The sequence below is a fragment of the Fistularia commersonii genome, chromosome 33, assembly GCF_037954325.1.
Source record: "Fistularia commersonii isolate RoL2024-O1a breed Wild chromosome 33, RoL_Fcom_v1.0, whole genome shotgun sequence".
Lineage (NCBI taxonomy): Eukaryota > Metazoa > Chordata > Actinopteri > Syngnathiformes > Fistulariidae > Fistularia > Fistularia commersonii.
In genome coordinates, this window is record NC_141316.1 from 11,149,434 (window position 1) to 11,177,272 (window position 27,839).

General features: G+C 58.0%; 2 protein-coding genes across 8 annotated transcripts in view; both read right to left on the reverse strand.

Annotated features, from left to right (window-relative positions):
- Positions 1-301: 301 nt before the first annotated feature.
- acbd4 (acyl-CoA binding domain containing 4) lies at positions 302-5,195 on the reverse strand. 2 transcript variants are annotated; one of them, XM_086140237.1, is made up of 11 exons: positions 5,011-5,195; positions 3,703-3,807; positions 3,090-3,210; positions 2,548-2,632; positions 2,231-2,351; positions 1,974-2,093; positions 1,681-1,778; positions 1,304-1,475; positions 1,018-1,229; positions 850-894; positions 302-587 (listed from the first exon to the last, which is right to left on the reverse strand). In XM_086140237.1, the coding sequence occupies exons 2-11, from the start codon at positions 3,791-3,793 to the stop codon at positions 462-464; spliced, it is 1,191 nt and encodes a 396-aa protein (XP_085996363.1). In that variant the 5' UTR covers positions 3,794-3,807; positions 5,011-5,195; the 3' UTR covers positions 302-461. The 2 variants fall into 2 exon arrangements, with proteins under 2 accessions (XP_085996363.1, XP_085996362.1); XM_086140236.1 differs by having other exon boundaries at positions 1,920-2,093.
- A 198-nt stretch (positions 5,196-5,393) lies between these two features.
- Positions 5,394-27,839, reverse strand: part of arhgap23b (Rho GTPase activating protein 23b) — a 38,807-nt gene continuing 16,361 nt past the window's right edge. The window contains exons 1-24 of one of the 6 annotated variants that reach the window (XM_086140232.1): positions 24,278-24,496; positions 20,547-20,738; positions 19,891-19,921; positions 18,717-18,809; positions 18,410-18,488; positions 18,277-18,337; positions 16,660-17,935; positions 15,882-15,990; positions 15,557-15,596; positions 15,353-15,490; positions 13,717-14,046; positions 13,460-13,521; positions 12,485-12,591; positions 12,255-12,367; positions 11,656-11,808; positions 11,451-11,529; positions 11,187-11,260; positions 11,009-11,098; positions 10,806-10,931; positions 10,519-10,563; positions 10,288-10,381; positions 8,519-8,543; positions 8,181-8,212; positions 5,394-7,661 (exon numbers count right to left, since the gene is read on the reverse strand). In XM_086140232.1, the coding sequence (XP_085996358.1) occupies positions 8,188-8,212; positions 8,519-8,543; positions 10,288-10,381; positions 10,519-10,563; positions 10,806-10,931; positions 11,009-11,098; positions 11,187-11,260; positions 11,451-11,529; positions 11,656-11,808; positions 12,255-12,367; positions 12,485-12,591; positions 13,460-13,521; positions 13,717-14,046; positions 15,353-15,490; positions 15,557-15,596; positions 15,882-15,990; positions 16,660-17,935; positions 18,277-18,337; positions 18,410-18,488; positions 18,717-18,809; positions 19,891-19,921; positions 20,547-20,738; positions 24,278-24,481 (3,546 nt within the window). In that variant the 5' untranslated portion in view covers positions 24,482-24,496 and the 3' untranslated portion in view covers positions 5,394-7,661; positions 8,181-8,187. Of the gene's footprint in view, positions 7,662-7,681; positions 8,031-8,180; positions 8,213-8,518; positions 8,544-10,287; positions 10,382-10,518; positions 10,564-10,805; positions 10,932-11,008; positions 11,099-11,186; positions 11,261-11,450; positions 11,530-11,655; positions 11,809-12,254; positions 12,368-12,484; positions 12,592-13,459; positions 13,522-13,716; positions 14,047-15,352; positions 15,491-15,556; positions 15,597-15,881; positions 15,991-16,659; positions 17,936-18,276; positions 18,338-18,409; positions 18,489-18,716; positions 18,810-19,890; positions 19,922-20,546; positions 20,739-24,277; positions 24,497-27,839 lie in introns of those variants that run through there. The other 5 variants (XM_086140233.1, XM_086140229.1, XM_086140228.1 and 2 more) reach the window with 5 other exon arrangements.

Consider the following 27,839-nt stretch of genomic DNA (forward strand, 5'->3'; position numbering starts at 1 on the left):
CCGAGCTTCTGCTTCCGTTTGGATCCGAGACCTGCACTTCCGGTGGGTTTGGGATGTGACCCGGGACCTGGGGACCTGGGGACCTGGGGTCCCGGGGTCCCGGGGTCCCGGGGTCCTCGGGTCCCGGGGTCCTTGCGTCCTGGGGTCCGGCCCTCCCGTGGAGGTGTTCAGGTTCTGGACGTCCCGCAAAATCAACCATCAACTTCCGGGAGGAAACATCTTCAACGTCCTCGACGGCACCTGATGTCACTTCCTGCTGCGGATCCACTTGATGGTAAGTTAGCAATCAGCACACACACTCTGATCATCACGTTGTTTAATGTCAGTAGATCTTTTCACGGCGGCTCCTGGTGGACACGTGACCAGTGTCTCCGGGCCTGCTGAGGACCCGCTCCAGTTCAGTATCTGACTTCCCCGCAAAGCAACGTTCATCCCGAAAGGGAAGCTCCGTCCCGATGCTCTCAGGAGGACGGGCGTCCTCTGAAGGTCCTCCCCAGGAGGTGGACCAGGCCCTGGGCGGCAAACGGCCACAGCAGCAGGAGAGCCAGCGTCTGCGGAGAAACGTCCACCGGCCACCACCTCTCCTCCTGGGACAAAGACGAGAAACCCTCTCGGTGACGTTCTGGAGAACCGGCGTGTCATCGCACACATGAACCACCGTTCTGAGCGCCCGCGGCCAAGCAGGCGTCCACGCTTCTTCACTGCTCCTGTCCACATCCCTCAGCTGAAAACCATGGAGCTGTGGAGGTGTGGAAGTGTGGAAGTGTGGAGGTGTGGAAGGTGGAGGTGCGGAGGTGTGGGTCTCAGCAGCAGCTGGAGGCTGTGCAGAGAAGGTGAGGAAGGTCTTACCTGCTGCTGACACTGCAGACAGGGCGTCCAATGGGAGGGCGGCGCCTGTGGAGGAGCAGGTCGTTGTCAGGGCTCAGGTGTGTTTCATCGAGCGAGGCTTTGAATGTGTGAGATATGGAGGTGCCCTGCACGTGCACGGCCACCGGCAGCACAGGGCACGGCGCTCACGTGCGTGGCGGCCAGCCTCTCCACCACCTCCAGGCGTTCCATCACGCTCCTCATGTCCTCCCGCAGCCTCCTGAGAGCCAGGATGATCTGCTGCTGGAGGTGGACGTCGTGCGCTCTCTCCGGCCCCGCCTCCAATCCCTGTCCTCCCCCTCCCGGCCCCCCCCCGCCGTGGCCCGGGCCCCCCCTCCTGGGCCCGGCCGGAGGGACGCCGCCTGCACACAGGGGGGGGGGGGGGGGGGGTCAGTGCCGCCGGACGGCGTGAAGACGGCGTGAGGAGGAGTCTTACCTTCTCTCCAGGCGTGGCGGGACCCGTCCCGTCCGGCGTCCCCGCTCCTCCTGGCCGGACCCGGGCCTTTGCCGTCGTCCCCCCCTTCTCCGCCCCGCCCCGCTCCCGCCTGCCGGGCCTCCGTCCGAGGGCGGTGGCCGTTCGGCAGGCCGTTGCACTTGAAGACCGAACCCTGCGGGCGGGAGAAGAGGCCACGGCCACAATGAAGCCCGGCAGGTGGACCGAGGACCTCCCCGTCTGCAGCCGGACCGCGAGACCTTTGTGGAACTTCAAACCCGCTGAAAGCGGTCGGCGGAGGGACGGAGGGGGCGGAGGGACGGACGGGGCGGAGGGACGGACGGTCAGGTTCTGCTGCTACAGAGGAGGACGAGACCAACCTTGATGCTGCCCAGCTGCTCCACCGAGTCCACCGAGTCACAGAACACCTCGCTCTCCGAGTCGCTGGTCAGCGCCAAGCCTTCGCTCACGCCGGAGTCTGCAGAACACGGAGGCAGCGGTCAGCGCGGGCCGGGCTCGGACGCGTTCGGACCATCATCAAGGAGAACCGGCGACAACCGCCAGTGGATACCGGGGGCCGGCCGAGGTACGCCGTCAGCCGGCAAATGCTAACTTTTACCGTCCAAGGATCTGCCGTCACACCTCCGGACGTTCTCCCCCGCCCCTGACATACCGTCGGGGGCGGCGTCCGCGGTCGGGTCCAGACCCTCAAGCGGGACCGTGTCCTCGGCACCCGGGCCTCCAGGCTCAGGACCTTCCTGCTGCGGCTCCGCTTCTTCTGAGCTTTTCACGCCTGCAGTTGGACACCGTGAGTGAGCAGCAGTTCATGCAAACACCTGCTCAAAGGTCGGCTCTGCATCGAGCGGCCGGACCGGCGGGGCGGCGCAGAACAAGTACGAGCGGCTAAGAGTTAGGAGAGGAAGGACAGACCGTCCCTGAGCAGCAGCAGCGCCTCCGGAGGCCGAGGCATGTCGTCGATCACCAGATACAGAGGCTCGAAGTGGTGCAGCAGGGAGGCCGCCTTCTCGTCCACCGGCATGGTGTCGATCACCTGGGAGGACAGAAGAGACCACCTCTGAAAGCCAGAACACCTCGCTGGGACCAAAGGTCACGTGGTCTGAGCCCGAAGAGGACGGCGACAGCTACGGAGCCTGAATGGACCTCGATGGAAACACCTCCTGCGCACCGACAGCGGGCCGGTCCAGCTGCGACACACACACCAACACACACGCCCTGCTTTCACCCACCTCCTGAGCCACTCGCTTCATCTCCTCCACGTAGGCTGCCATGGCACACTCTGTGCTCATCCCTCCCAGCCGCTGCCAGGCGTCCCTGACACACACACACACACACACACACACACACACACACACACACACACACACACACACACACACACACACACACACACACACACACACACACGGTAAAAATAACATTAAACACAGACAGATGGGATAGTTTTTTCCATGGCAGATGATGATGATGTTATCTTCATTCCTGCCATTTCTTCGGACCGACAACATCTTAGCTAAAACTGTCCACCTTTAAAGGTCTTTCGGGGCCTGAAGACCCCAGAGGAGACTCAGAAGATCTGGCCTGGCCCATCGGGTCATTAGCGGCAAACAGTGGAAAGCAATGATCTCTGGAGGCCATCGTCTGCTCGGAGATGTGAGGAGGGTCAGTGACTCCATCGACAGGTGCAGGTTTGGAGCGCAGGAGGTCAGATCTGATTCCCCGGGTTCCCTCTTTGGGCCGAAGGCTCCCCAACAAAGACAGATATACTAACCACTTGTAGCGCCCCACGGGGTCCCAGAAGCCGGGGCGCGGCGCCGTGCACGGGCCGCACACGGCCTGCTTGTACAGGCTGTAGAAGCGCAGCATCACCTCGTAGGACGGCCGGTACGAGCCTGAGGAGACATGCGGCCGTCAGGTTCTGCTCGAGGCTTCGCCGCCACCTTCTCTTTCTCACATGACAGCCGTGCTGTGATGGCGACAGCCGAAGGATTAGAGATGGCGGAGAACACAGATGGAAATAGAACAGTAAAGAATCAGAGCTCCCGAACGTCTCGGGGGGTGCAGGGGCTCCTTTCATCAGGACCTCCCATATCTCCACCCTGGAAGGCTTCTCAGGGGCTTCACTTTCCCCGCATTTCAAAATCCCGTAGACTAGATTCACGTCGACCCCGGGACTTCTGAGAGGAGAGACGAGGCGTGCACGTCTCAGGTGGACACCGAAGGAGTGCATCTTCATTCGCTCTAGTAGTTGAACACACGGATGTGAGCCCATCATGGCGGGGTCACGGAGGGGTCATGGTAGGGTCACGGTGGGGTCACGGTGGGGTCACGGTGGGGTCACGATAGGGCCCTGCGCTGCAAACGCAGAGGGAGGGGCTTCTCACCGTTCTTTGGAAGGTTGTGAATGACGTCCACCGCGGCCTGGAACCGCCTCCGGTGATCCACGACAGGCTCTGCCATCGCTGGGACGGGCATGACTGCGCCTAACACTGAACACACACACACACACACACACACACACACACACACACACACACACACACACACACACACACACACACACACACACACACACACACACAGAGGGAATCAAGTGACCAAATTCAGTGGAGGAGCTGCATTTCTTGTAGAAGACCCTCCCCTGGTGTTTCCTGGCGTTCAGTCAGTGGTTCTTCCAGACATCAGACGGCGAGGTTCTGACGTCTGCATGGACGACTCGTTCTTCTACTCCTGGTAGGAGGTAAAGCCTGCAGCCGTACTTGGACGCCTGGCGGGGTCAAACCGAAGGTAACCCTGAAATCACCCCACAAGGTGACCCAGCGAGACCCTCGACCCCGATCGTTGAGCTCACAACCTTCATCACCTTCTTCCGCCCCGATTCTCAAATCCTAAATCAATGTCGTAAAAATGACATCTTCGGGACAGAAGTTCCAACAAGCTCCTCCCGAGGGCACTGCAAGTCACACTCTAACCCACGGACGAAGGTCCGATCTGGCAGCCGTGGACTCTTCATGAGAAGACGAAGGTCAAGACTCAGGTCCTGCATCGTCCCTCGGCCCCGCGGTCAACGCGGTCACAATGGATTCAGGATGACGAACACGTGCGTTATCACAACCGCCCTCTGAGAAACCTCACATTCACTGCTTCACTTTATTGAAAGCATATTGTTATGTGGATGTTTCCACAATGATGGTGGATTTGTTTCATTTTTCCAGTGTCTGTTTGCAAGCCTTAGGCTGATTTCTTGCAGGTCGTATTCAGTGCCTTCCGAGGATGTGCAGAGTCAGTGTCCGGCTGCGGGGAGTCTGTCAGGGGCCACCGACACGAAGCAACGCCGCACAGCGCAGTCGTGGAGCGCCCGCAGACTGCGCCGATCACACTGATCAGGTGATCGATCAGGTGGTCAATCGGGGATCGGGCGATCAGTGACGCCCTCCTGTCAGTCACGGTGTCTGACGGGCAGCTCCGAGGAAACATGGCGCACGCCGCCCGCCGGCTCACCTGAGGACCCGCCGGCCCGGGCGGCCGGGAGCCCCGGGGTCCCGCACGGTTCGGAGGGGTGTGCGGGACACCGGCGGGGTCTCATGAGCCCGCACCGGACAGCACGCGGGGCGTCCGTTCAACCCCGCGGACGGGACGGGACGGGGCGGGAGCTAGCCACCGTAGCTCGGCCGGTTAGCTAGTGGACTTACCTCACAGGATGCGGGTCCCGCTTCGGTCCATGACCCGCTCACACTCCCGCTCCTAATGCGGTCCGGTCAGACTGTGCGGGGGCTGCGGTCCGGGCAGCCCGCACTCACCGCAGAACTCCAAAGTCAGGCGGTCCGGAGAGGCTGCCGGGGTTTACACACTACTTCCGCATCTGGTCACATGACCTGCCGTTTGGCCCCGCCCACCAGAGCCGCGGCGCAGGGGCGGCTCTTCAGGCTTCCAGGACCTGGTTCTTCTGCAGCAACCCGGGGGCCTCTATGTGCAGGAGATCACCTTCTGGCCCCGTCCGGGTCCTCCACACGTGAAAACACTTCAATTACATTTGCCTTCTTCCATCTTTTAGAGACACACTCCAGCACAAGCGTTTCCAAAACAAATAATTTAATATATTATGTATAATATTTCTATACACAGGTTAACTTAACAAGGCTTTGTACAGCGGTTACAAAATTGGTCCAAACACAGTCACTCACGTACATAAAGTACATGCACAAGGGCACAGACGGAGAGAGGACACCGGCTTTAGAAGACCAATGCCGAGGGGAGAGCGCCGACCAGGGGAGGTCACTCGGGTAAGACTCTGCGGCTCGGGGTCGGAGGTCGCTGTCGCTCGGTCCAATCGCCCCTTCGTCTCTTGGCTCGTCGGGCCTCGTCGAGAAAACCCGGAGAGGAATTTGGCGTGACTGCGCATAGCTGCCGTCGCTCATGTTCTACAAACTCCGAGCATCCTCCCTAATCACACGCTCACAGGGATGCACGATAGGCACGTGTTGAACACTTAAGGTTTGCATAACTGTCCGTGTGACCGTGGGCGCGCATGCGTTCGGTGTCAGGAGGCCTCGGCGTCCCGCCGGCTCACGGGGCCCGGCGGGTCCGAGGTGCTCCGGGGGATCGGTGGGGTTCCCTGCAGATCCACGAGAGGCTTTGGAAGAGCTGGTCACGGCCGGAGGGGTAAAGCGAGGGTGGATCCAGGCCTGAGGCCGGAGGCAGGACTCCGGAGCTCCTCGTCTCCATCTTCATCTCGTTGGAGAGTTTCATTCCAAAGCAACTGTCAGAGACTCTGGAGCCACTCTGGCACCTCCAGACTTGAAACTCCAATGAAGTTGCCTGATGTGCTGCGCAAATAGCTCCGGGAGTCAGGTGGATTCACCACACGGGGCGACGGGGCCGCTTTGGAGGAGGCGTTGTTTCATAGTGGATTCAAATGCACACAGTGGAAGAATCTTCATCTGGGTGCCAAAGAAAGCCCTTTTTTCCAAATTCGGAAATACATAAAGTCTCTTCTGTTAAAGAACAACTTCAGAAATGGCCGTGGAGAAATCGAGGTGAACTGAAGCGTTCTCTACCTTGGACCCGCAGTCTGGTCGTCAGCTCTGCCGGGGCAGCTCAGGACCACGGGTTCTCCGGGTTCTCCGGGTCCTCCGGGGCCTCCTTAAGCCTCAAGGTGGTTCCTACGTACAGGGCTGTTCCATCTTCTGGCCCCACCGTAGCGCTCTGCTCTGCTCGGCACCTCACGGCCCGGCCCTGGAGCTTTGATTGTTTTAGAATGAAACTCTGCAACGTTGAAGGCGTCTGAGGAGCAGGTCCTCCCGGGTGCCCTCGCAGACCCCGGCCTCGGGGGCCCGGTGCCGGTGAGTAAAGGGAGCGAGCTGTGCCAGGTTAGTAGAAGCAGAGGTTAGACCACCACGGTGTGACGACGCCAGGCTCTGTTCTTGTTCTGCGGGTTGAGGGCGGTCCTCCTCAGGACCACGCTGGGAGAAGCGGCGGGGGGTTGAGCCATCCACCCGGAAGAGGACGAGAAGGGAGACGGAGCCTCGTGGGCCAGTTGAGGAAGCCGGTCCATTTGCTGGACTGAGCCGGGAATGAAAACGGATCCCCGAGGAACCCCGACGCACCCGTGCTGACCCGAAAAGCCCTCGAGGACTCGGATCACCTCGACCTTCTCCGTTCTCCACTTGGTCTCCCCGTCCTCACGCCCGCCCAGCTCCAGGTCTAGATTCATGGACAGGGCTCTGGTCCTGGGGCCCCGGGTCTTCCGGTAGCATACCGGTACCGGATGGCTCCGGTCCTGCTGCCGGGCTCCGTGAAGGCCGGGAGCCTGGTAGTGGTTGGGGAGCCTGCTGGGGGAGATCCAGAAGGGGACGGCGGGCCGCTCCCTGGCCGGGCCGGGGGGCCTCTGGAGCGAAGGCCTCGGAGGTCTCGGGCACGAGGCGCCGACCTGGTGGTGCGAGTAGGAGGAGTGGAAGCTGTGGGGACGAGGCTGAGGAGCAACCTTGGCTCCACCATCCCTTCCAAACCCCCGGAGGACGTCTCCACCCCCCTCCCTCGTCTCCGTGTCTCCGCAACCTTCCCGTTCCTCCGTCGGCTCCGAAGGTTTGCTTCCGTCTCCCGGCTCCTCCATTTTTTCCTTCTCCGGAACCTTCTGTTCTCCCTCGGCTCCGCCCTCCTCTTCTCCTCCTCCTCCCTCCCCATAGTTGCTGGCTTTGACGGGTTCGTGGTCCGAGTCCTCGCCGGCGCCGCTGCCGGCCAGGCGGCCGCTGGGGCTCTTCTTACGTTTGCGGGTCACGGCGGAAATCAACGACTTGGGCAGGAAATCTCTGGCGTTCAGATCTTTCTTGGGACCGGACGAAACCTGGAAGCAGTTCACGGTCAGTCAGCTCTACGGATGAGGGACATCTGCAGAAACATCTGCAAGCAGCTTGGAGCGGGCGGTGAGAAGAATCAGAAGTGGTAAAAGAGCATCAGCCTGAGGGAAAGCAAGGCCGGAGAGGACAGAGGTGGGAGCAGCCACTGCTTTGGAGACACTGAGGAGAGGACAGGAGGCAGAGATGGAGATGTGGAGGACCCTCGAATCGGGACGGAGAGGATCGGGAAGGAGTCCGTCGGAGCGACGGCACATGTTAGATGTTCTGGAGACGAGGTCACACTAAGATGGTTTGGACGTGGACAGAGACGGTCTGGATAGAAGGATGCTGAGGTGGGAAGCTGCCAGGGAGGAGGTCTGGAGGAAGACCAGGGAGGGAGTTTTTTGGACGGAGGAAGTTAGTCAGCGAGAGAAGAGAGGATGCAGAGGGGAGGGTTAGATGGAGGCAGATGATTGGCCAACGCCCCAGAAGGAGGAGGAGAAGAAGACGAGGGGTTCCTTTCCTACCTTGGACTTAAGAGAATCGCTGGTGGTGGAATCTGGTGGGGGGAAGAAGAAGAAGACAGGAGGGAGTCAGAGTGGGAGCTGGAAGAAGCAGAGACGTGACATCTTCTCAGAATATCACACACGACAGGCACGGCAGCCTTTCAGGAAAACTCTGGTCATGGTTTGAGGACTTCGTGGTCAAATTCAGGCCGACGACTTCACTCAACATCACAAGAGTTCACCTTCCAGATCTGCAACACAGATGGCGAAGGTACACGAGCAGATCAGACAGAAGACTGAAGGACAATGAAACACACACACACACACACACACACACGAGGAGGAAGACCTGGTCCTACCGAAGAAGCTGATCCAGTGTCTCAGCTAGAGAAAGCAGTGAAGAAAGATCCAGAAAAGAGAAAGTGAAACACTATGAGTATCCAGAGGTAGGAGAACGCAGAGAGAAGCATAAACAGGCACCAGCTCCTCCAGAGACCTTCACCGCAGCATCTTCAGATCACTATCGATCAGGCGAGCGCCCTACGGGCTCCAAAGCTCCCCCCGTCTCAACGGAGCTTTTCTTGCCCATAAGTTCTTCTCGAGATAAGATGTCAGACCCTCCCTGTGGCTCCTCTGATGCCACTCCTCCCCGTCGAGGTTATGAGATACCTATCTGTCAGATGATCTGCTCCACACTTGGAACTGTTTCAGGCTTGGCTTAAGCATCAAACATCTGCACGCACCCTCAGTGGCAGATGGCCACGCTCACGCAGTAGAAGCAGCTGCCAGCAGCTTCCGGGAGCCTCAGCACAAAGCCTCTTGTCTGTCCTGGTAGCAGAGTCTGCTCCTCCTAAAGTTGACCCAAACACATCTAGCAACCATCAACTCCTCTCCACTGATGAGAAGAGAAACTTGGACCAGAAGGTGGTGCCCCTGACAGGCAGAAGACCAGAAGGGACCTGATGATTGCAGCTTTGCCTTTAATATTGCTGCTCCAAAGTCGAGGCCCTGGTCTTTGCGCGAGGCCCGATGGAGATCAGATGGCGGCCACCTCAGGTGCCTGTGAGAAGGTGAAGCTGCATGCTCAATGCTGCTCACTGCCAGGAAGCCCTGGTGCTCTAAGGGTGTCAGATGATGGAGCAGTGACTTCACTCTAGGAGCTGTCTTACACTCATACCCTAACCACTGACCTACTTAGTGCTATGGTGTCCTATACACACACCCTACATTTGATTAGTAGTCATCCAAATGTGACTGGAAAGACAGGAGCTGTAAAGCAGCACATCCATCCATCTACGATCTTCTCCACCCCCAGAGGCGCAGAGGTTCAGCACCACCACCACTGAGGATCCTTTTTATGGATGAATTCTCAAGATAGGGTGCTGGAGAGACCAGAGTATGGCTGAAACCCCTGGAGAGACCAGACCATGACTGGAACCCCTAAAGACCAGACCATGACTGGAACCCTCTGAGAAACTAGACAATGACTGGAACCCCTGGAGAGACTAGATCATGACTGGAAGTGCTGGAAGTACTAGATCATGACTGGAACCGTTGGAGATACTAGATCATGACTGGAACTACTGGAAGTACTAGATCATGACTGGAACTGCTTGAGATACTAGATCATGACTCGATCACATGGAGATACTAGATCATGACTGGAACCGCTGGAGATACTAGATCATGACTGGAATCGCTGGAGATACTAGATCATGACTGGAACCGCTGGAGATACTAGATCATGACTGGAACTACTGGAAGTACTAGATCATGACTGGAACTGCTTGAGATACTAGATCATGACTCGATCACATGGAGATACTAGATCATGACTGGAACCGCTGGAGATACTAGATCATGACTCGAACACATGGAGATACTAGATCATGACTGGAACTGCTTGAAGTACTAGATCATGACTGGAACTGCTTGAGATACTAGATCATGACTGGAACTGCTTGAGATACTAGATCATGACTCGAACACATGGAGATACTAGATCATGACTGGAACCGCTGGAGATACTAGATCATGACTGGAACTGCTTGAGATACTAGATCATGACTCGAACACATGGAGATACTAGATCATGACTGGAACCGCTGGCTCTCCCGTCCAGCCTCACCTGAAGCCTCTCCTGGCATGCCTGGTCTGCCGATGTTGGGCAACAGATGGTCCAGGCTGGGCACGGGCTGCATGTCATGTTTGTCCTCTGGGGCCTACACACACACACACACACACACACACACACACACACACACACACACACACACACACACACACACAGATAGGCAGGAAGGCATCTCTTTACACCTCCATGTTGCTAGTCTTTGTACTGAAGAAGGAGCTCCCATACCTTCTCCTCCTTATCCAGCTCTCCGTCGCTGAAGAACCAGTCGTACTGAGGAGAAGCAGACACAGGGTCAGCTTGAAAAGCATGGAAACTCTACCTTCTAGCAAGCTGGACCCTCCCAGTTTCAGGGGTGAAACCCCATGGTCTGCCTTTTGAGCTGCCCTGCTACCTCTGACGTGAGCTGGACCACCTGAACCCCAGGAGAAACCCAGCGGACATGAAGGTGCACACTGCTGGCACGCTAACGGGCTCGAGGTGTCGCCCTGAAGATGGAGGCTGCTGGTTCTTACATGCAGGATGAGTGTCTCCACTATCTTGCAGCGGTCGGGCATGTGGGTGACCATGTCTATCATGTTGTCCTCGGAGGTCCTCACCAAGGTGGGGCCGAACACCAGGGCCAGGTTACTGGGCTTCATCTGGAAAGGGTTTCAGAGTCACATCCGTACTGCTGGAAATGCTCTCTTGAACATCGGCCGGTCTAGTGACGGGTTACCTTATTCTTCTCCGAGTTGTCCGCCACCTTCTTCAGGTGGCCCACCAGGAACTGGAGGGTGTGGTAGTAGTGATCTGGGAGGTCGTGGATCTGCAGGAATCAAAGCGTCAGGAGAGCGGAGGACATCGGTCGAGGAAAGGAGCGACACCTTTTGGGCTGAGGTTGGTCAGACACACACCAGCTTCTTCATGGTCTTCAGGCGATCTTCTGTGTCCTTGATCCGGTTGGCATCGATGAAGTCGTTGTACTTGTCTGCAGACAGAGGAGGATCTAATCACGCTTCTGTCGCCGCTTCAGTCGGACACTCACACTGTCAGGCGGACATCTCATCCAGGATCAGTCCAGCTTCACCTCACCATCCATTCAGTCATTCATTCAGATGCAGCTCCTGGAGGGGTTCTCCAGGAGCAGGAAGGGTTTGATCATCAGCCGACCGCCTCACCGTCAGTAAACAAAGGCTCGGGAAGTTTCCGGAAGAAGGACTTGAGGAGGCTGCTGATGACGTTCAGGTCCTGCCATCTCTGGGTTTGGAGGGAGAGTCCCGCACTCATCAGCTGGGACAACAACAACAACAACAACAACAACAACAACAACAACAACAACAACAACAACAACAACAACAATCACTGCAGGCTCCTGTGTCTGACCTCCTCAGCGGAGGTGATGTCCAAGCCCTTGTTGAGATGTTCCTGCAGGTTAGACACCATGGCGTTGTTCCCTGGGACCCGGTATATCCCGGTGTACTCCAGCCCCGTGGACTCCACCACCCCGCAGCACATCTCCACGATCAGGGGGACGAACTATAGCAGGCCCAGGAGGAGGAGAAGGTTCAGGCACACAACCACGACCGTTTGGATGCACATCATGCAAAACCAACAAGAAGCTTAGTGAGACGGAGCTTCCACCAGGGCTTCTGCTGGAAGCATCTCCTGTGAGGACTAGGGATTCTGGTTTGGCATTTGCTCTATGGACTTTGTATTTAGGAGATCCAGGTTGTGCTGAGTTTCTTGTTCTGCAGTACTGTCTGGTTACATGCCTCAACCTGCAGAGATGGCTGGAAGGGGCTGGAGATGGGGATCTGAATAAGGTTCTCAACCACCCAACAGAGGTAGAAGAAGAAGACCAGAACCACCAAGGTTTTCTCCTGAGAACATGGGGGTTTCAACAGCCTTCACATCACTATTCCTGTGTGACCGAAGGCAGGTGAGAACATCCAAACCCTCAGCTGAAGCAGAGACGGGTTCACCTTGTGATTGACAGCAGGCTGACAGTCCTCCAGCCGCACCCCGAAAGCCTTGGGACTGCACGTCTTCTTGGCCTTCTTCATGATGTTGATGCCCCACAGGGCCTTGTTGTCATCTATGTACACACACACACACACACACACACACACACACACGCACAGAACTAGGTCACGCAATACAGTGACATAAACTTCTCCATCTGCTGGCTGGAGCTGAGGAGGCCTGCACTCACCCGTCCTGGAGGGCCTGTTGGTGGAGGTGTTGTCGGTCTTGGCGAGCAGGAAGGGGGCCATCATGCGGTGGCCTCGGGGGGACGAATCCAGCTTGTTCCCCGACAAGCTGAGGGCAGAAGAAGATTCACTCGGTCAGCCATGAACCTCCTGCATCGCGAGGTGAGGTCTCCTTCCAGAAGGTTCATCAAAAGTCTTCAGTCAGAACCAGTCGTTGCTCTACAGGAGATGTCACATCTCCCTCCAGGCGAGATCTTCTCTGGTGTTTCCAGGCCACAGCTCAGGTGAACACCTGGATACAGACCCTGTCCTGGATCGACCTCTGCAGCGTAGATGAAGAGGAGGACCTTGGCCTGAGCTGGTCCCTGAGCGGCACACCCACTCTGAACATGTCCTGCACCCTCAGAGGCTGAAGATGTGGAGGTACCGCCTTCAAAAAACCCACAGGAGCATCTCCTCCAGACCCTCCTCTCCTCTGAGTGCTTCTCAAAGTTCTGATGTCCTTACAGGTACGACTTGCTTCATGTATCTGAGCATGAAGCATCAGGACGTGGCCTCCGGGGCACGGCGTCCTCTCCCAGGTCTCCAGCAGACATCCTGGACGTGTATTAGATCTAATAAATTCAACTGTCTCCTCCCCATTATCTCCCTGAGCAGAACCTCAGATGATGGATGGTGACAGGCCTGCAGACCAGAGCCTGCCTGAAGCACCCAGGAGGGTCAGCGAGGACAAGGAGGAGGACGATGAGGACAAGGAGGAGGACGATGAGGACAAGGAGGAGGAGGACAAGGAGGAGGTGGACAAAGAGGAGGACCACGACGACGTGGAGGAGGAGGTGACAAGATGATGATGAATCTTCTCATCTTCGTCTCCCTGTGTTGGGTCTAATTGGCTCTGATTGGGAGGACAGGTCTGGATCTTGTGTGTTGGTGTGTGTGTGTGTGTGTGTGTGTGTGTGTGTGTGAGCTGTGCAGACCTTTGCTTCCTGTAGTCATTGAGCTTCTTGTTGATGAGGGCGTGTCTGGAGGAGCTGATCTCCTGCAACAGAAGAATCCAGTGAGTGGAGCCTGGCTGAGGGTCAGGCTGATGTGTGTGTGTGTGTGTGTGTGTGTGTGTGTGTGTGTGTGTGTGTGCGTGTGTGTGTGTGTGTGTGTGTGTGTGTGTGTGTGTGTGTGTATGTGTGTGTGTGTATGTGTGTGTGTGTGTGTGTGTGTGTGTGTGTGTGTGTGGTACCTCGTTGTCGGTCTTGCTGTTCTCCCTGATGACCCTGATCCAGGCCAGCATGTCGTCGCGGTCCTCGGCCTGCAGCAGGTACTCGCAGAAGTCCTGCGTGGTGAGCCTGAGCGTGTGCTTCCTCTTGGTCTCGCTGTAGGCGATGTCGATCAGGCACCCCCGGATGCTGATGGGGGGGTGCTCGTCCTGGCCGGGGGGCCCCGGCCCCGCCCCGGGCCCCGACCCCGGCCCCTGCAGGACCGACTCCCGCTTGTCCTTGTAGAGGAACAGCGAGTGCGAGCGGAGCACGGAGAAGACGCGCTTCCACGGACGCATGGCTCCGCCCACTTTCTGAGAAGACACGATGGTCAATGGTTACCTATTGCTTCTTGTCAAACCCTTCAGGTAGTGTTGTCTGCAGGCATCCAGGTCATGGGCAGTTCTGGTCAGAATCTTCTATTTGTGGCATCTGGACTGTATTTTCTTCTCTTGAAGACGTGTCACCGCCTATCTAAGGCTTCTTCAGGCCTGATCCTGGTCTCAACCCTAACCCCAACCCACCAGCTCCAAGGCTATCTGACACTGTGCGTAGTGACAGATGGACCTTCAGAGCGGCCGAACGCAAATGGAAGAAGTTCCTACTCCCTGATGACCTCCAAACCTTCCAATCGCTCTTATCCACCTTCTCCTCCATTCTCTCAAAGACGAAAGCCACCTTCTATCGCTCCAAAATTCAATCTTCTGCATCTCATTCCAAGAAACTCTTTGAAACCTTCACTACACTTCTCCAACCCCCTCCCACCTCTTCCCTTCTGCCCGATGATTTTGCAAACTTCTTTGAAAAGAAAGTACCGTCATTTCTGGACTATTGAGCGCACCTCAATATAAGCCGCACCGGCTGGCCGATCGCTATCTCGGTCTTCCTCCTGCGCACTGAAACCGTCAGTCGTCTTCTTCGGTGTCGGAGTTGAACGGACTCAGAATCTGCCGGTCGTTTCATCGTACCGATGTGACGAGGATAAACGTTTTAGCGGCGTGAAGCTCGTTAGCGTCCCCCACCCAAAGTCCATATATTAGCCGCATCGTTGTTTACGTGAAAAAAGTCGCGGCTTATCGTCTAGAAATTACGGTAAATGACATCAGATCTTCTTTCTCTCACAATCCAACCAGCCGGTAGCCGCCCGCATCAAGTCCAAGACCCTGGTGTTCGCCTACTGGCCGGTGAATGGGACGGCCCGTCTTATCTCCGGGATATGGTCGACCCACTCGTCCCTACCCGTCCCCTCCGATCTACCACCTCTCTGGGACCGTTCACCCCGTCACTCAGAGCCCCGGCTGCCGATCCAACCGGTCTCGGCTCTTCTCGGTCTCGGGGTCCCTGCCCATCTTCCGCCGTGATCTGAAAACGTACCTCTTCACCGAGCACTACCAAGCACTACCCCACTAATCGTACTGAGCCCCCCCCCCCCAAAAAAAAAAGAAGAAATGAATGTATGTACATGGTTTTGAGATGGTTATCTGGCAGAGTGGTGACTTCTGAATAACGACTACTGGTACTTTAGATTTGGTTATTGAATCGCTATTTTTGTAAGTGGCTTTGGATAAAAGCATCTGGTAAATGACTGGGATGTAAAAATGTGATATAATGTGGAGGTACCTTCCCCTTCTCCGTCAGGATCTGCTTGTAGTGGAACCAGCCCTCCTTGCGGACGTCGCTGAAAGTGATGGTCCCCAGCTCTGAGGTGGAGTGGCGCTTGGCTCGGGCATCCTCCTGCGCCCGCAGGCTCTCCAGGGACTGCAGAGAACATAGCAGCGTTACTCCATGAAGTCCTCATGAGGAGCGCCGGAGATGGACACTTACCCCGTCCATGAAAAAGCTCTTCACTCTTTTTGGCAGTTTCCTAGAAGCAGAGAGGCGGAGTTAGAGCAGCCACCCTGGAGGGTTCACTGGTAACAAGGGAGGAATTGTAACTAGGGAGGCTGGAAACCAGGGAGTCTCCTGATAAGGAACCAGACGCCACGGCTGTAGGTCCAATGTTCAGGAGGAACCATCAGCTACATGCTGCTCCAGAGGCCGAGGGCTTTGAAAAGAAGAGCTCTCCGTTCTCCCGGGTGTCCACGCCTCAGAGCGACGGACGGATTCCAACTAACAACCGAGTGCAGAGTGTGTCCGGCGAGGCACTTACGAGAGGACCCGGCCCTCCTCCCTGAAGGTGTTCAGACCTTCGTCGCAGGACTTGGACCTCTCCGTGGTGATGGCCAGCAGGTACGAAGAGCGGCGGCTTTTGATGCTCCCTGAGGATGAGGAGCAGAGGTCAGAGAGGAATCTGTGAGGCGGCGTGAGATGCGAGGTGAGGAGCGCAGAGGTGCGAGATGGTGGGCTTCTGCCTTCTAAAGCACTCAGGGTCTCTTTGGCTTTGACCAAAAATCCACTGAAGACAGTGGTTGGCACGTTCTCCACAACAGTGGGAACCAAGAGAACCGGTCAGAAGTGTAGGGACTCAGAGGAGCACCGAGCAGAACCTGGCAGAGGAGCTCTGAAGGGACGTCATTGCTCTGGACAGACACATGTTCTCCTGTACTCCAAAGCATATTTAACTCTCCTGCTCCTCCAGCTGCTGAAGAAGTCTCCAGTCCTCTGAAGCTCAAAGGTCTACAACACCAACCCCATTTTAGACCGAAGGGGGAGATACTGCAGGTCGGGGGTGAAGGGAGGCGGCCGGTCGAAAACTCAATTTGGAAACGGTGGAGAACATTTGGGAACCTGGCAGCCATTTTGTGAGGAACGTTGCGTAAATTGAGCGATGAGTCGGAGGCCTTTGACGGACAAGAACGTTTCCGACTTCTCCGGCAGAAGGATCCCGAGATCAGCTCCTACTGACACCGTCCTCCCAGAAGGAACCCTAACCCAGGAGACACCTCTGCAGGTCTGCAGTCCAGCAAGCGCAGATGATTCTCACCAACCTATGAAGGGGATGGAGGCCAGGGAGTCGTAGGCCTGCTGCGCCAGGCCGCCGTTGGTCCTGCGGGCGGGGCCTCCGGGGCCGGGGGGCGGTGAGGGTCCGGGGGCCTCCGGGGGGTCGGCGGGCGAGGAGTGGAGTGTGTGCCGGAGGGCCTGAGAAGACGGCCGGCGGGGCTTCTGTCTCAGGACCACCTCCTGGTTCAGAGAGACGGGGGACGCCGGGTCCCGGTCCTGGAGCGGCTCCTCCACGGGCAGGGCGGGGGTGGACTGGGGCCGAGGCCCCGCCCCCTCCCCGGGGCTCCAGTGGGGCCGGGGGCCACACCCGGGCTGGGGCTGCTGCGGCGGGGGGCCGGGGGGGCCGGGAGAGGCGCGGCCCCTGAGCCCCGCCGGGTCTTCGTCTCGGACCCGCCGGGTCTGGGGCTCGGCCACCTGCTGGCCCGGCTGCCGGGCCGGGGGGGGCTCGGCGGAGGGGGGGGTCGGCGGCGGCTGGGGGGGCCCCGCTTTGGGCTTCCGGGGCTGGCCGCAGGGGCGGGGCGGGACCATGGCCGAGGCCCGGGCCAGCGTCTCCACCGAACGGCCGTAGTTGTGCTCGTACTCGGCGTAGGCGGCCAGCAGGTCTTCGGAGCACCGGCGGCCCCCCGGGTCCCCTGGCGCCCACGGGCCCCCCGGGGCCCCCGGACTCCACGGGCACCACGGGCCCCCCGGCCAGGAGGCGCCGTGGAGGGCGGCCGCCCGCTGGTGGTACAGGAGGGCCTCCCGCCTCTGCTGCTCCGCTGAGGGGCCCCCCGGGGGCCCGGGGCTGAGCGCCAGCCCCAGGCCCAGCTCCGCCAGCCGCTCCGGGGACAGGCTGCGGTGTCGGGGCGGCAGCTGCTCCGCGGCCTCCGCCTGGCTGTGGTACCAGTCCGACAGCGCTCGCTGGCACAGCCGGTCGTTGGCCGGCAGGCTGCTCTTCCTGGGGGGGGGCAGGGTCGCCGCCGCCAGCGCCGCGTTGTGGTTGGCGAAGTGGAAGTCCAGCGCGCCGAGGGCCGACGAGGAGCGGCCCCGGGGCCGGCCCGGGCCCCCCGGCTCGTCCGCGAGGGGGCGGTTGTCCAGCGGGGAGGGGGCCGGACCGGGGCGGCACCGCCAGTTGTCCGGGGGGGCCTGGAGACCCGGGCACGGCGGGGCGGCCTTGGGGCCCGGCCTGCCGGGGGGGTAGCAGAGGGCCGGGGGCCGCGGGAGGCTCCGGGTCCCGGCGCCGCACGGATCGCCGCCCGCCAGGTAGGCGTCCTGGGAGTACACCTGGGGAGGGAAGACACACAGCTGAAGGAGCTTCACATCGCCGGAGCGTCCGTCCCTTCACCTGGAGGACAGAAGGTCCCGTCACCCCGACGAACCCAGACGCCACTCAGCTGCCGGACGCCGCCGACGCTCACCTTTACCTTTACCATCATGATTAGCACGATGGACCCGGCTGACCTCCTCGTCTCCAGACTCTTTGTAAAATACTCCAGGGCTTTGGTTGGCTTCGTGGAAGGAACCCAAGGTGGAATAAAAACTTTCATCCCCAAACATCTCCAAACATCTACGTCTTCTACCAGCATCACAGAGGAGAAGAGAAGAAGAAGAAGGACAATACTCACACTTACCAACTGCAGCACGTCCTCATCTTTTGGCATGATGGACAGTTCCAGAACGTTCTCACTGGAAGGAGAGACACGCTGAGAGCTTCTGTGACAGCCAATCACACGCCCAGCTCAGGCCCCGCCCCCTTACCTGTTCTGGATCAGAGCGATCACCTGGGAGTAGGTTCTCCCCAGGATGCTCTCCCCGTTCACCTTCACCAGCCTGTCACCTGGACACACACACATGCACGCACACACACACACACACACACACACACACACACACACACACACACACACACAGGAAGCGCACAATATTTCACAGCAGTCCTCCATGGTAGGAAGTATTGAAGTACATTTCAGACAGTTCCAGTACTGCGTCTGATCTAATATACTGTATATTACAGTGTGTGCGTGTGTGTGTGTGTGTGTGTGTGTGTGTGTGTGTGTGTGTGTACCTGTACACAGCCCAGCCTGGTGAGCTGGCCCATGCTCTTTGACACTCTTCACAAATATAGTATCCATCGGCTCCAAACGCATGCGCTGACATCCTGCAGCACACACACACACACACACACACACACACACACACACACACACATAAGCGCGGGCAGCAGTGATTCAGCAACACCTACACCTGCAGAGCCCGTCTTATACAACACCAGGTTCCTCCTCGGACCCACAAGGTGACCAGCTACTGGGGTACTCCAGGGGGAGTACTCATACTTTACTGCAAGAGGAGTACTCATACTTTACTCCAAGGGGAGTACTCATACTTTACTGCAAGAGGAGTACTCATACTTTACTGCAAGAGGAGTACTCATACTTTACTCCAGGAGTACTCATACTTTACTTCAAGAGGAGTACTCATACTTTACTGCAAGAGGAGTACTCATACTTTACTCCAAGGGGAGTACTCATATTTTACTGCAAGAGGAGTACTCATACTTTACTGCAAGAGGAGTACTCATACTTTACTCCAAGGGGAGTACTCATACTTTACTGCAAGAGGAGTACTCATACTTTACTCCAGGAGTACACATACTTTACTCCAGGAGGAGTACTCATACTTTACTCCAAGAGGAGTACTCATACTTTACTCCAGGAGGAGTACTCATACTTTACTGCAAAAGGAGTACTCATACTTTACTCCAAGAGGAGTACTCATACTTTACTCCAGGAGCAGTACTCATACTTTACTCCAAGGGGAGTACTCATACTTTACCGCAAGAGGAGTACTCATACTTTACGCCAAGGGGAGTACTCATACTTTACTGCAAGAGGAGTACTCATACTTTACTCCAAGAGGAGTACTCATACTTTACTCCAGGAGGAGTACTCATACTTTACTGCAAGAGGAGTACTCACACTTTACTCCAAGAGGAGTACTCATACTTTACTCCAGGAGGAGTACTCATACTTTTTTCCAGTATGGGTACTTAGTGCTTTAGTGCAGTTCATTACCAGTACTCTTACTGGACTAGAGTATATCGGGAGTCCATGAGATGTGTGTGTGTGTGTGTATGTGTGTGTGTGTGTGTGTGTGTGTTTCCTGGATACAGAGTGAAGTACAGAAGTACCTGCAGATTGTACTCGAGTACTACCCCTCCACCCCCCAACACACACACTCACCTTTGCCTGGGGAGTTTCCGTTCTCCTCATCCTGTCAAGGAAACACAAGGAGGGATCAGGACAGGAGTGTTCCCACATCCAACAGTCTGTGTGTGTGTGTGTGTGTGTGTGTGTGTGTCATGGAGTTTAGGCACCAGCACACTGTAGAGGAGTGTGTGTGTCCTTACTGACTAACAGTGTGTTCTGGTCAGAAGAACAACCCTTTTCAGAGGCCCTGCTTCCCTGCTGGGGATCTGAGGTGGCCTGTAGCTGCCTCTGAGGCCTGGAGGTGAAGGTCCTTAGAACATTCCATCATCCAGCCCTGGAGTCCATCTTCAGACCCCTTCTGACTGAAGACATTCCCTGCGATCGCACCCTCGGCTGGCAACCACGGGGTCACGCACGGAGAACCGAGTCCACCGGCGGATCAGACCCGGATCAGACCTCCGACCCTCTGTGACGCCCCGAGAGCAGGTTTTCTTGTCGGCCCCTGTGAAGATGTCGGGCCGCTATTCTGGCCCGGTGTATCATCCGCGCACATCGGAACCTCCTCGGCCGTTTCCATGACGGCAGAGTTTTCCGACGGACTCGGAAGCAGAAGTTCAAGCGCCGACATGGCGTGAGACATGGCGCCCGGCGCAGATCCCGCCACGGGTCCGGGGAGATGGAGGTCTTACCTTGAGGCTGCTGACGGAAGACTCGGGCGGGTAGACGATGAAGTGGCGCAGCGTGAAGCCGAACCCCTGGGAGTTCTTGTGGAGGTAGATGTTCCTCGGGCCCTGCCAGGACACGCCCTCTACCTCGCCCGACGACAGCGGCCGGCGCCGGATCTCATTGGACGACACCGGGCCGTCTCTCCGCCCTTTAGCCTGTCGAGGAGAGCGAGCGGCGTGGATCAGCGAGAGCTCGGCTTCACGAGGAGAAAGAGAACCCGGGTCAGAGGTCACCGTGTCGACCTCGGAGCAGACGCTGTGCCTCCTGAGCGCATGCATGCGAGAGCCCGTCATTTAAGGGGCGAGCCGTCCAATCAGAGCCGGGGACTTCTCCGAGGTTTCCTGACCAGTAAGTCTCCAGCAGGATCCCGGGTCTTACCTTCAACCAACAATGGCCTTCTAAAAATACCCCGTCCACAAATAGAACCGGCACAAAAGCAGGAACCTCTCCGGACCCGCGAACGTGAACGCCGCTCGGAAAAATCACCACGTTTCCCGCCAGGAGCCGAGCGGTTCCCCGGCTCCTGGCGGAGCTCCGAGACCTTCGGCCCGCGTCCGGAGCCACGGGCAGAAGATGGGACGTCCATCGTTCACCGTGTGCTTCGGCTGCTCAGGTGACCTCGGCATTCTCAGAAGAAGATCACGCTCATATCCGGAGACCGAGTGCGGGGAAACTCCGCCTTGTAATTTCCACCAGACAGACATTCATGCATTCATGGCCCGTGAGTCACAAGAGGTTCCTCCCCAAGGAGCCCGAGGAGCTTGGCCCTCCAGGAGGAGCTCAGAGAAGAGCTGCACCTCCGTGTTGTCCAAAGGAGCCAGAGGAGCCAGAGGAGGCTCCTCCTGGTCAGGAGAACGTGGACTCACAGGAAGGAACACCATGTGGACCACGGCGAGGGAGGTATGACACCTTCATTTTTTCAGAAAGTGAAGATAGGAGACGAGCTGGGAACAACCAAGGGATGGAGGTCATGAGGATCAGCCTGCTCAGGTGATTGGTGGAAGTCCTGCTTCTGCTGGGACCTGAAGGGGGATACAGAGCTACTTGAGGTAGCGTATGTATTTGTCAGTGTGCGCACACACACACACACACACACAGACACACACACATGAACACACACAGACACACACACACACACGAACACTGCCATTGGAAAACAACAGGAAATCTGTTTCTTGAAGGAGGAAGTGGAGACCAGGGTTGATTAGGAAACCTTCGCCTCCAAATAGTGGAGGTGCAGGAATGAGTCATGCACACACACACACACACACACACACACACACACACACACACACACACACACACACACACACACACTTTCCAGAGATTGAACCTTTTCCATAGGTTGCCGAATGAGCCAGCCCCCCCCCCGGATGTTTTTGTCCAGTGAGGTCTTGGAGGGCTTTGAGAAGATCCTTCACAGGCTCTGCTCCATCCCAGCATGCATCTCCTGCAGACATCTCAATGGCAACCCCACGCCTGCTCGTCCCATTCTCTAAGCTGGTGTCCTCTGAGTGACAGAAGGAGGCGGAGCTCCGATGGGCCGGACCTCCGGCCCGCAGGTGTGTGACAGCCACGAGTGTGTGACACAATGCTAGGAGTGTGTGTGTGTGTGTGTGTGTATGCGTGTGTGTTGTGTCACCCTATTATTTGATATATCCCTAGGTGACATTTCACACACAAACATAAACACAAAGGTGTGATATGTGCATGCACACACACACACAGCACTAGCCTAGTGTCACATTTTGAGATGCCAGAGTGTGTTTTCCATGCCAGTGTGGTGCCTTCACTGGAGGCTTAGAACCACAGGCCGGCCTCCAAGGTCCGCCTCTGCGTCCAGAAGCTCACCGGAGGTAGAAGATGAAGACAGAGAAATGGACACAGGACTTCCATCTAGACTGTCCTAGACCTTCTCATGGAGCCACCGTGGGCCTCCTGGGCGGGAGAACAAATCATCTGCTGGATTGGCGCGACGTCCTTCATGAGCTGCAGAGTCCATGATGACGTCTCTGACCTGTGCAGAACACAATCTGCTCCCGGCGGCGTCACGGCCGGCGGCCCCGAGCAGACGAGCAGCCGAGCAGCCGAGCAGACGAGCAGACGAGCAGCCGAGCAGCCGAGCAGCCGAGCAGACGAGCAGCCGAGCAGCCGAGCAGACGAGCAGACGAGCAGCCGAGCAGACGTGGCGGCTCCTTGGAGCTCCGGCAGCGAAGGTGTGGCGGCGCGTCGCTCCGAGCACAAGGACACACAGACCCGCGGGTTCGACGCTCGTGATCCGTCATGTTCTTATCCGACGACGTCCGCGTCTCCTCCGGCCTCCACGCCGGGCTGAGCACCGGTCGAACCTTCAGATGAAGCTCCTCGTTAACCCGCGTCTTTGCTCCGCTTCCACAGAGATGTTTGCAGATGTTTTCTGACGCCGACGCCGCCTCGTGCTGCTCGGCTGACATTTGGACGGAGGAGCAGCGCCGGGAGACGCCTCCAACCCACACTCAGCATGAGATCATGCAAAGTGACACATTTGTGTAATGGCAGACACACACTGTGCACTGCATAAACACACACTGTGCACAGCATAAACACACACACACACACACACACAGACACACACACACACACACACACACACACACACACATATACACAGTGTGCACAGCATGAACACACACTGTGCACAGCATAAACACACACACACACACATACACACTGTGCACTGCATAAACACACACTGTGCACAGCATAAACACACACACACACACACATACACACTGTGCACAGCATAACCACACACACACATATACACACTGTGCACTGCATAAACACACACACACACACACACACTGTGCACCGCATAAACACACACACACACACACACACACATCTGCAGTGTGATCCTGGAGGGATCCGGGAAGCAGGCGCACCGGAGGAGGACAGAGCAGCGCATGGACTTCCTGTGCACTGATGGGATCAGACAGGAAAGGTTAACCAGGATGGCAGCAGAAGAACCCCAGAGGAGCTCCACCTGTCCACAGCCATCAGATCACGAGGGAGATGAACCGTGTCGGCCTCTGAAGGAGCTGCGGATCGAGCGAGGAGGACGACCGTCACCTGTGAGCGAACGGAAAGACCGAACTGCAGCGGCGTCTCGGGACGAGCTCAGGGTGAGGAACATCACGGAGCTCCTCGGCCGGCCGGGTCGCCAAACGCGGTCCTGTTTTTCAGGCTCGAGGTGTTTCGAGGAACATTCTAACATCTACGCCTCGCTGCCGGCGACGGCCCAGGCCGCAAACCTTCCCGCCAGAAGATCATCTCCTGCGGGTTGATTTTGAGCACCTCTGAGACGGCAGGTGGACCTGGAACCAGCACAGCCGCTCTGAGGTGGAGGCAGGTCAGATGGACACTGAGACGCCCGGGACCTGAGGACGGGTCCCGCTCTTCCTGGACGTCTGGAAGAGCCGGAATCCAGCTGTCGTCCATTCCTGCTCCGTGCGACGCTGAACATCTGAAGACCTCGGCGACCTCGGCCACACACACACCAGCCCCGCCGCCTCGCTCCGAGGCTCCGCCCCTCAAACCGCTCCGTGATCCCACGTCCCCGTGGCCGACGGGCCGGCGAGCCGCGGGTGCGTGGGACCCCGTGGGACCCCGACGCGTGGCCAGATGCACCTTCAAGACCCGTACGGTTCGTTACCCAGGCCGAGCGCTGGCGCTGCAGGATCCTCCGGGAGCCCCGTCTCCGTGGCGACGCGGCGGGGCTGGGCCTCGGCGAGGACGCCCTCAGCACGGCCAGCCAGATGCAGCGCGGCTCGGCGTCGCTGCAGTCCACCCCCACCGAGCACTGGAAGCGCCATTCGTGGCCCGACGGAGCCGGCGCCGCGCCCGACACCTTCAGCATGGCAGCACGGGATGGGCGCCGCAGGTCCTGGATCTCCTGAGCGGACCATCTGCCGGAGGCCTCCGGAGGGGAGCGCCGCGGCCGAGGGGGAACTCCTCCGCGCTACAAACACTGGCGACGGCGTTTGTGGAGCCCAACCTGGGCCTGAACTCTGATCCCCGTCACGCTCCTCAGGCGAGACCTCCAGGTCTTCATTCCGCCGGAGCTCACCGGCAGGCCTCAAACACCAGAAGTCCACCCGGTCCGACGCCGCCGACCAGATCAGAAGGTCCGGATGGCGGACGCGTTGCTAGGCCAGGGTTTTCCCCGAGTCTGTGATCCCGACGGCGGTCCGAGTCCGGTCCTCCTCTGACCTTCTGACGGGCCTCCCCTGGGTCCGGGTCCGGCCGGGGGACGAATCCCCGATGGCCTCCTGGTCGCCGCGAAACGGGGTTCGCTCCCGGAGCCTCCGAGACCCGGGTCCCCGTCCCGGTCCTGCCGTTCTCCTCCGGGCTCTGGGCCGGCGTCCCCCCGAGCCGGGCCGGACCCCCCGAACGCCAACCCCCGAGACCGGACCGGCGCTGGGAGCCTGGCGTCACTCCCACCGGGCTCAGTCCTCATTGTTCCCGGCCATGTTCTGCTCGCGCTTCCTTCTCCCGCTCTGCTGAGGCTCCCTCTCTTCTATCTCTCTTCTACCGCTCTTCTATCGCTCTTCTATCTCCCTGCTGTGGGTCGGAGCTGACATCCCTGCACTCCTCCTCTCTTTCACTGTCACATTCCTCTCCCGTCATCCTCCATCTACCAGGTCCAGCCCATGGTCAGGAAGCCCTCCCTCCTCTGCTGTCTCCTCCTCTCAGACTCTGGGCCTCAGGACTGACGCTCCCTCTGACGCCGCCGCGCCGCAGCGAGACGCTTCGCCGTTCCGTCACCTGACACCAACGTGCCACCGCCACGGGCTCCCTCACTCCTTCACTCCTTCACTCCCTCACTCCTTCATTCGCTCATACGTCCCGCGGCCGGGGCCGGGGGGCGGAGCCTAGCGCCGCTGTCATCGAGCGGGAGGCGGGGTCACCCTGAACCAATCACAGTCCGCTTAGAATTGGAAGAGACGTGCAACGGCTCTGAGCGACGACAACCATAACTATGACGATGATAATAATAGTAATAATAGTAATAATAGTAATAATAGTGACCATCCTGATGGTAATAATAATAATAATCAGAGGCAGGTTTGGATGCAATGAAGCAGAAACTTCATCACGTCTTCGCTGTGACCAGGGGGTGATGGGTTCGAGAACCCAGAGGAAGACTGGAGCTTTGAGTGTGTGTGTTTGTGTGTGTGTGTGTGTGGGGGGGGGGGGTAAATGTATCCTGAGCAAACTGTCACTGTGGATGACTGAGTGCAGCGTTGAAGCCTCTCCTGGGCTGTCAGGGCTCACAGACACCTGAGCAGAAGAAGGGACAGCCTGAGGAGGAGGAGGACAACGAAGAGGAAGATGAAGGAGGGAGGAAGATGGAGGAGGCAGAGGAAGATGGAGGAGGGAGAGGAAGATGGAGGGAGAGGAAGATGGAGGAGGGAGAGGAAGATGGAGGGAGAGGAAGATGGAGGAGGGAGAGGAAGGCTGCAGAGACGCTGAAAGAGGATGACGTCCATGCAGAATTCACAGCCAGCCATCTCCTGAACCTCCACCTGGTCTTTGCCGGCTGCAGATCCAGACTCCAACCAACAACCTTTGAGACCAAAGGCGTCCCTGATGGAGCGTCACATGACCAGGAGCATCACATGACCAGGAGCAGGACCAGCGTCACGTGACGTGTGAGTCAGAAGGCTGCAGCTTCTGCTCGGCCTCCTCGCGCCTCTGGAGTGACTCTATGAGCTTCTCCATGGACGGTTCTGCATCTGCTGCCGCAGGAGTCGTTAGAATGTGTGTGTGTGTGTGTGTTCGTGTGTGTGATCAGGTGACCGCTGGATGGGCGGGAATTAACCAGCTTCGGCCACCTGTCAATCACAGGTCACACATTAGCTGACCTCCTCACTGGTTCAGAACTACGGAAACACACACACACAAAACCCAAGCCTGGAGGTTGTGTGTGTGTGTATGTATGTGTGTGTGTGTGTGTGTGTGTGTGTGTGTGTGTGTGTGTGTGTAGGTGCAGTGGGAGCAGCAAAGGCAACTGCAGAGAAGCAGAAGATCCAGGTCCAGGTCTTCAGCCCACCGACACCGGCTCTCGTCTGAGTTTCTTACATAAGCGATCGACTTGAGAAGGTCCCTCATCTGAGTCAAGGCCTCCACGGGAGGAAGAGGAGGATGAAGAGCACCGGGCTGAGCGGGAGGACGAGTGGGAAGCCGAGCGGAGAAGAAAGATAAAGATCTATCAAGCGGCATCTCCGTCTCCAGGGAGACACGGAGGAAGAGAGTTGGACAGGAGAAGGTCGGCCAGAGAAGACCTTCGTTCCCTCAGCATCTCAGGTCTGGAGGAGCCTTGTTCTATCCAACATCTCTACCATGTGTTTCGTTATGTTTCCTTCTGCGGCGTGACATATGTGAATGCACCACACACACACACACACATTCACACACACACACACATCCTCCCCCTCAGAGAAGGTCTCCAGTCTGCCCCTCGGAGGTCCCCTTTGGTAGCCTCTTCGTGTCTGTGGACTTCCACACCTACTGAAGGTCCAGGCCGAGAGGACACGTCACCGATTGAACCTTCGTTCTCCGACCCACGAGGAAGACGGTCCCAGCAAAGAGATTTTGGTTTGCTCGGTGGGGAAGACCTTTCCTCAGGAGGTTCTTCTGGCCCAAGGTTCCACAGAACCTCGGCCAGACTCAGGCTCGGGGGGGGCCTTCAGGATCTGACCCCGTCACCGAGGGCGGTCTGGACATCCCAGGTGTCGGCAGAGAGCTTCAACACGCACAGCCGAAGTTCTCTTGGGCAAGGCAGCAGGAGAAGATGGTGCAGCTCCAGCAAACCACCACAGGGTGACAGAAAAGAGCAGCTCATCGGGAACACTGGTGCTGTGTGTGTGTGTGTGTGTGTGTGTGTGTGTGTGTGTGTGTGTGTGTGTGTGTCTGTGAACCCCTTCAGCCCCCCGTCTGCAGCAGATGGGAGCAGAGCTGCTGGACGGCGTGCTCCTCAGCAGATGAAGAAGGTCCACGAGTGCCGGCGGGCTAACGTTGTCGTGAGGTCGCTACATCCGGCCGCGTCGCTCTTCATCAGCGTGATGACTGCGATCGGACCCGGAGCCGGAGCTCCGCCCCCTGGACCCGCGGGTCAGCGGCGCCTCGGAGGAGGACACGTGCGCCGGTCCGTGACGCTGGCGAGATGACCTACTTCTACTCAGCTGTGGAAATTGTTCTTGGCTAAAAATAGC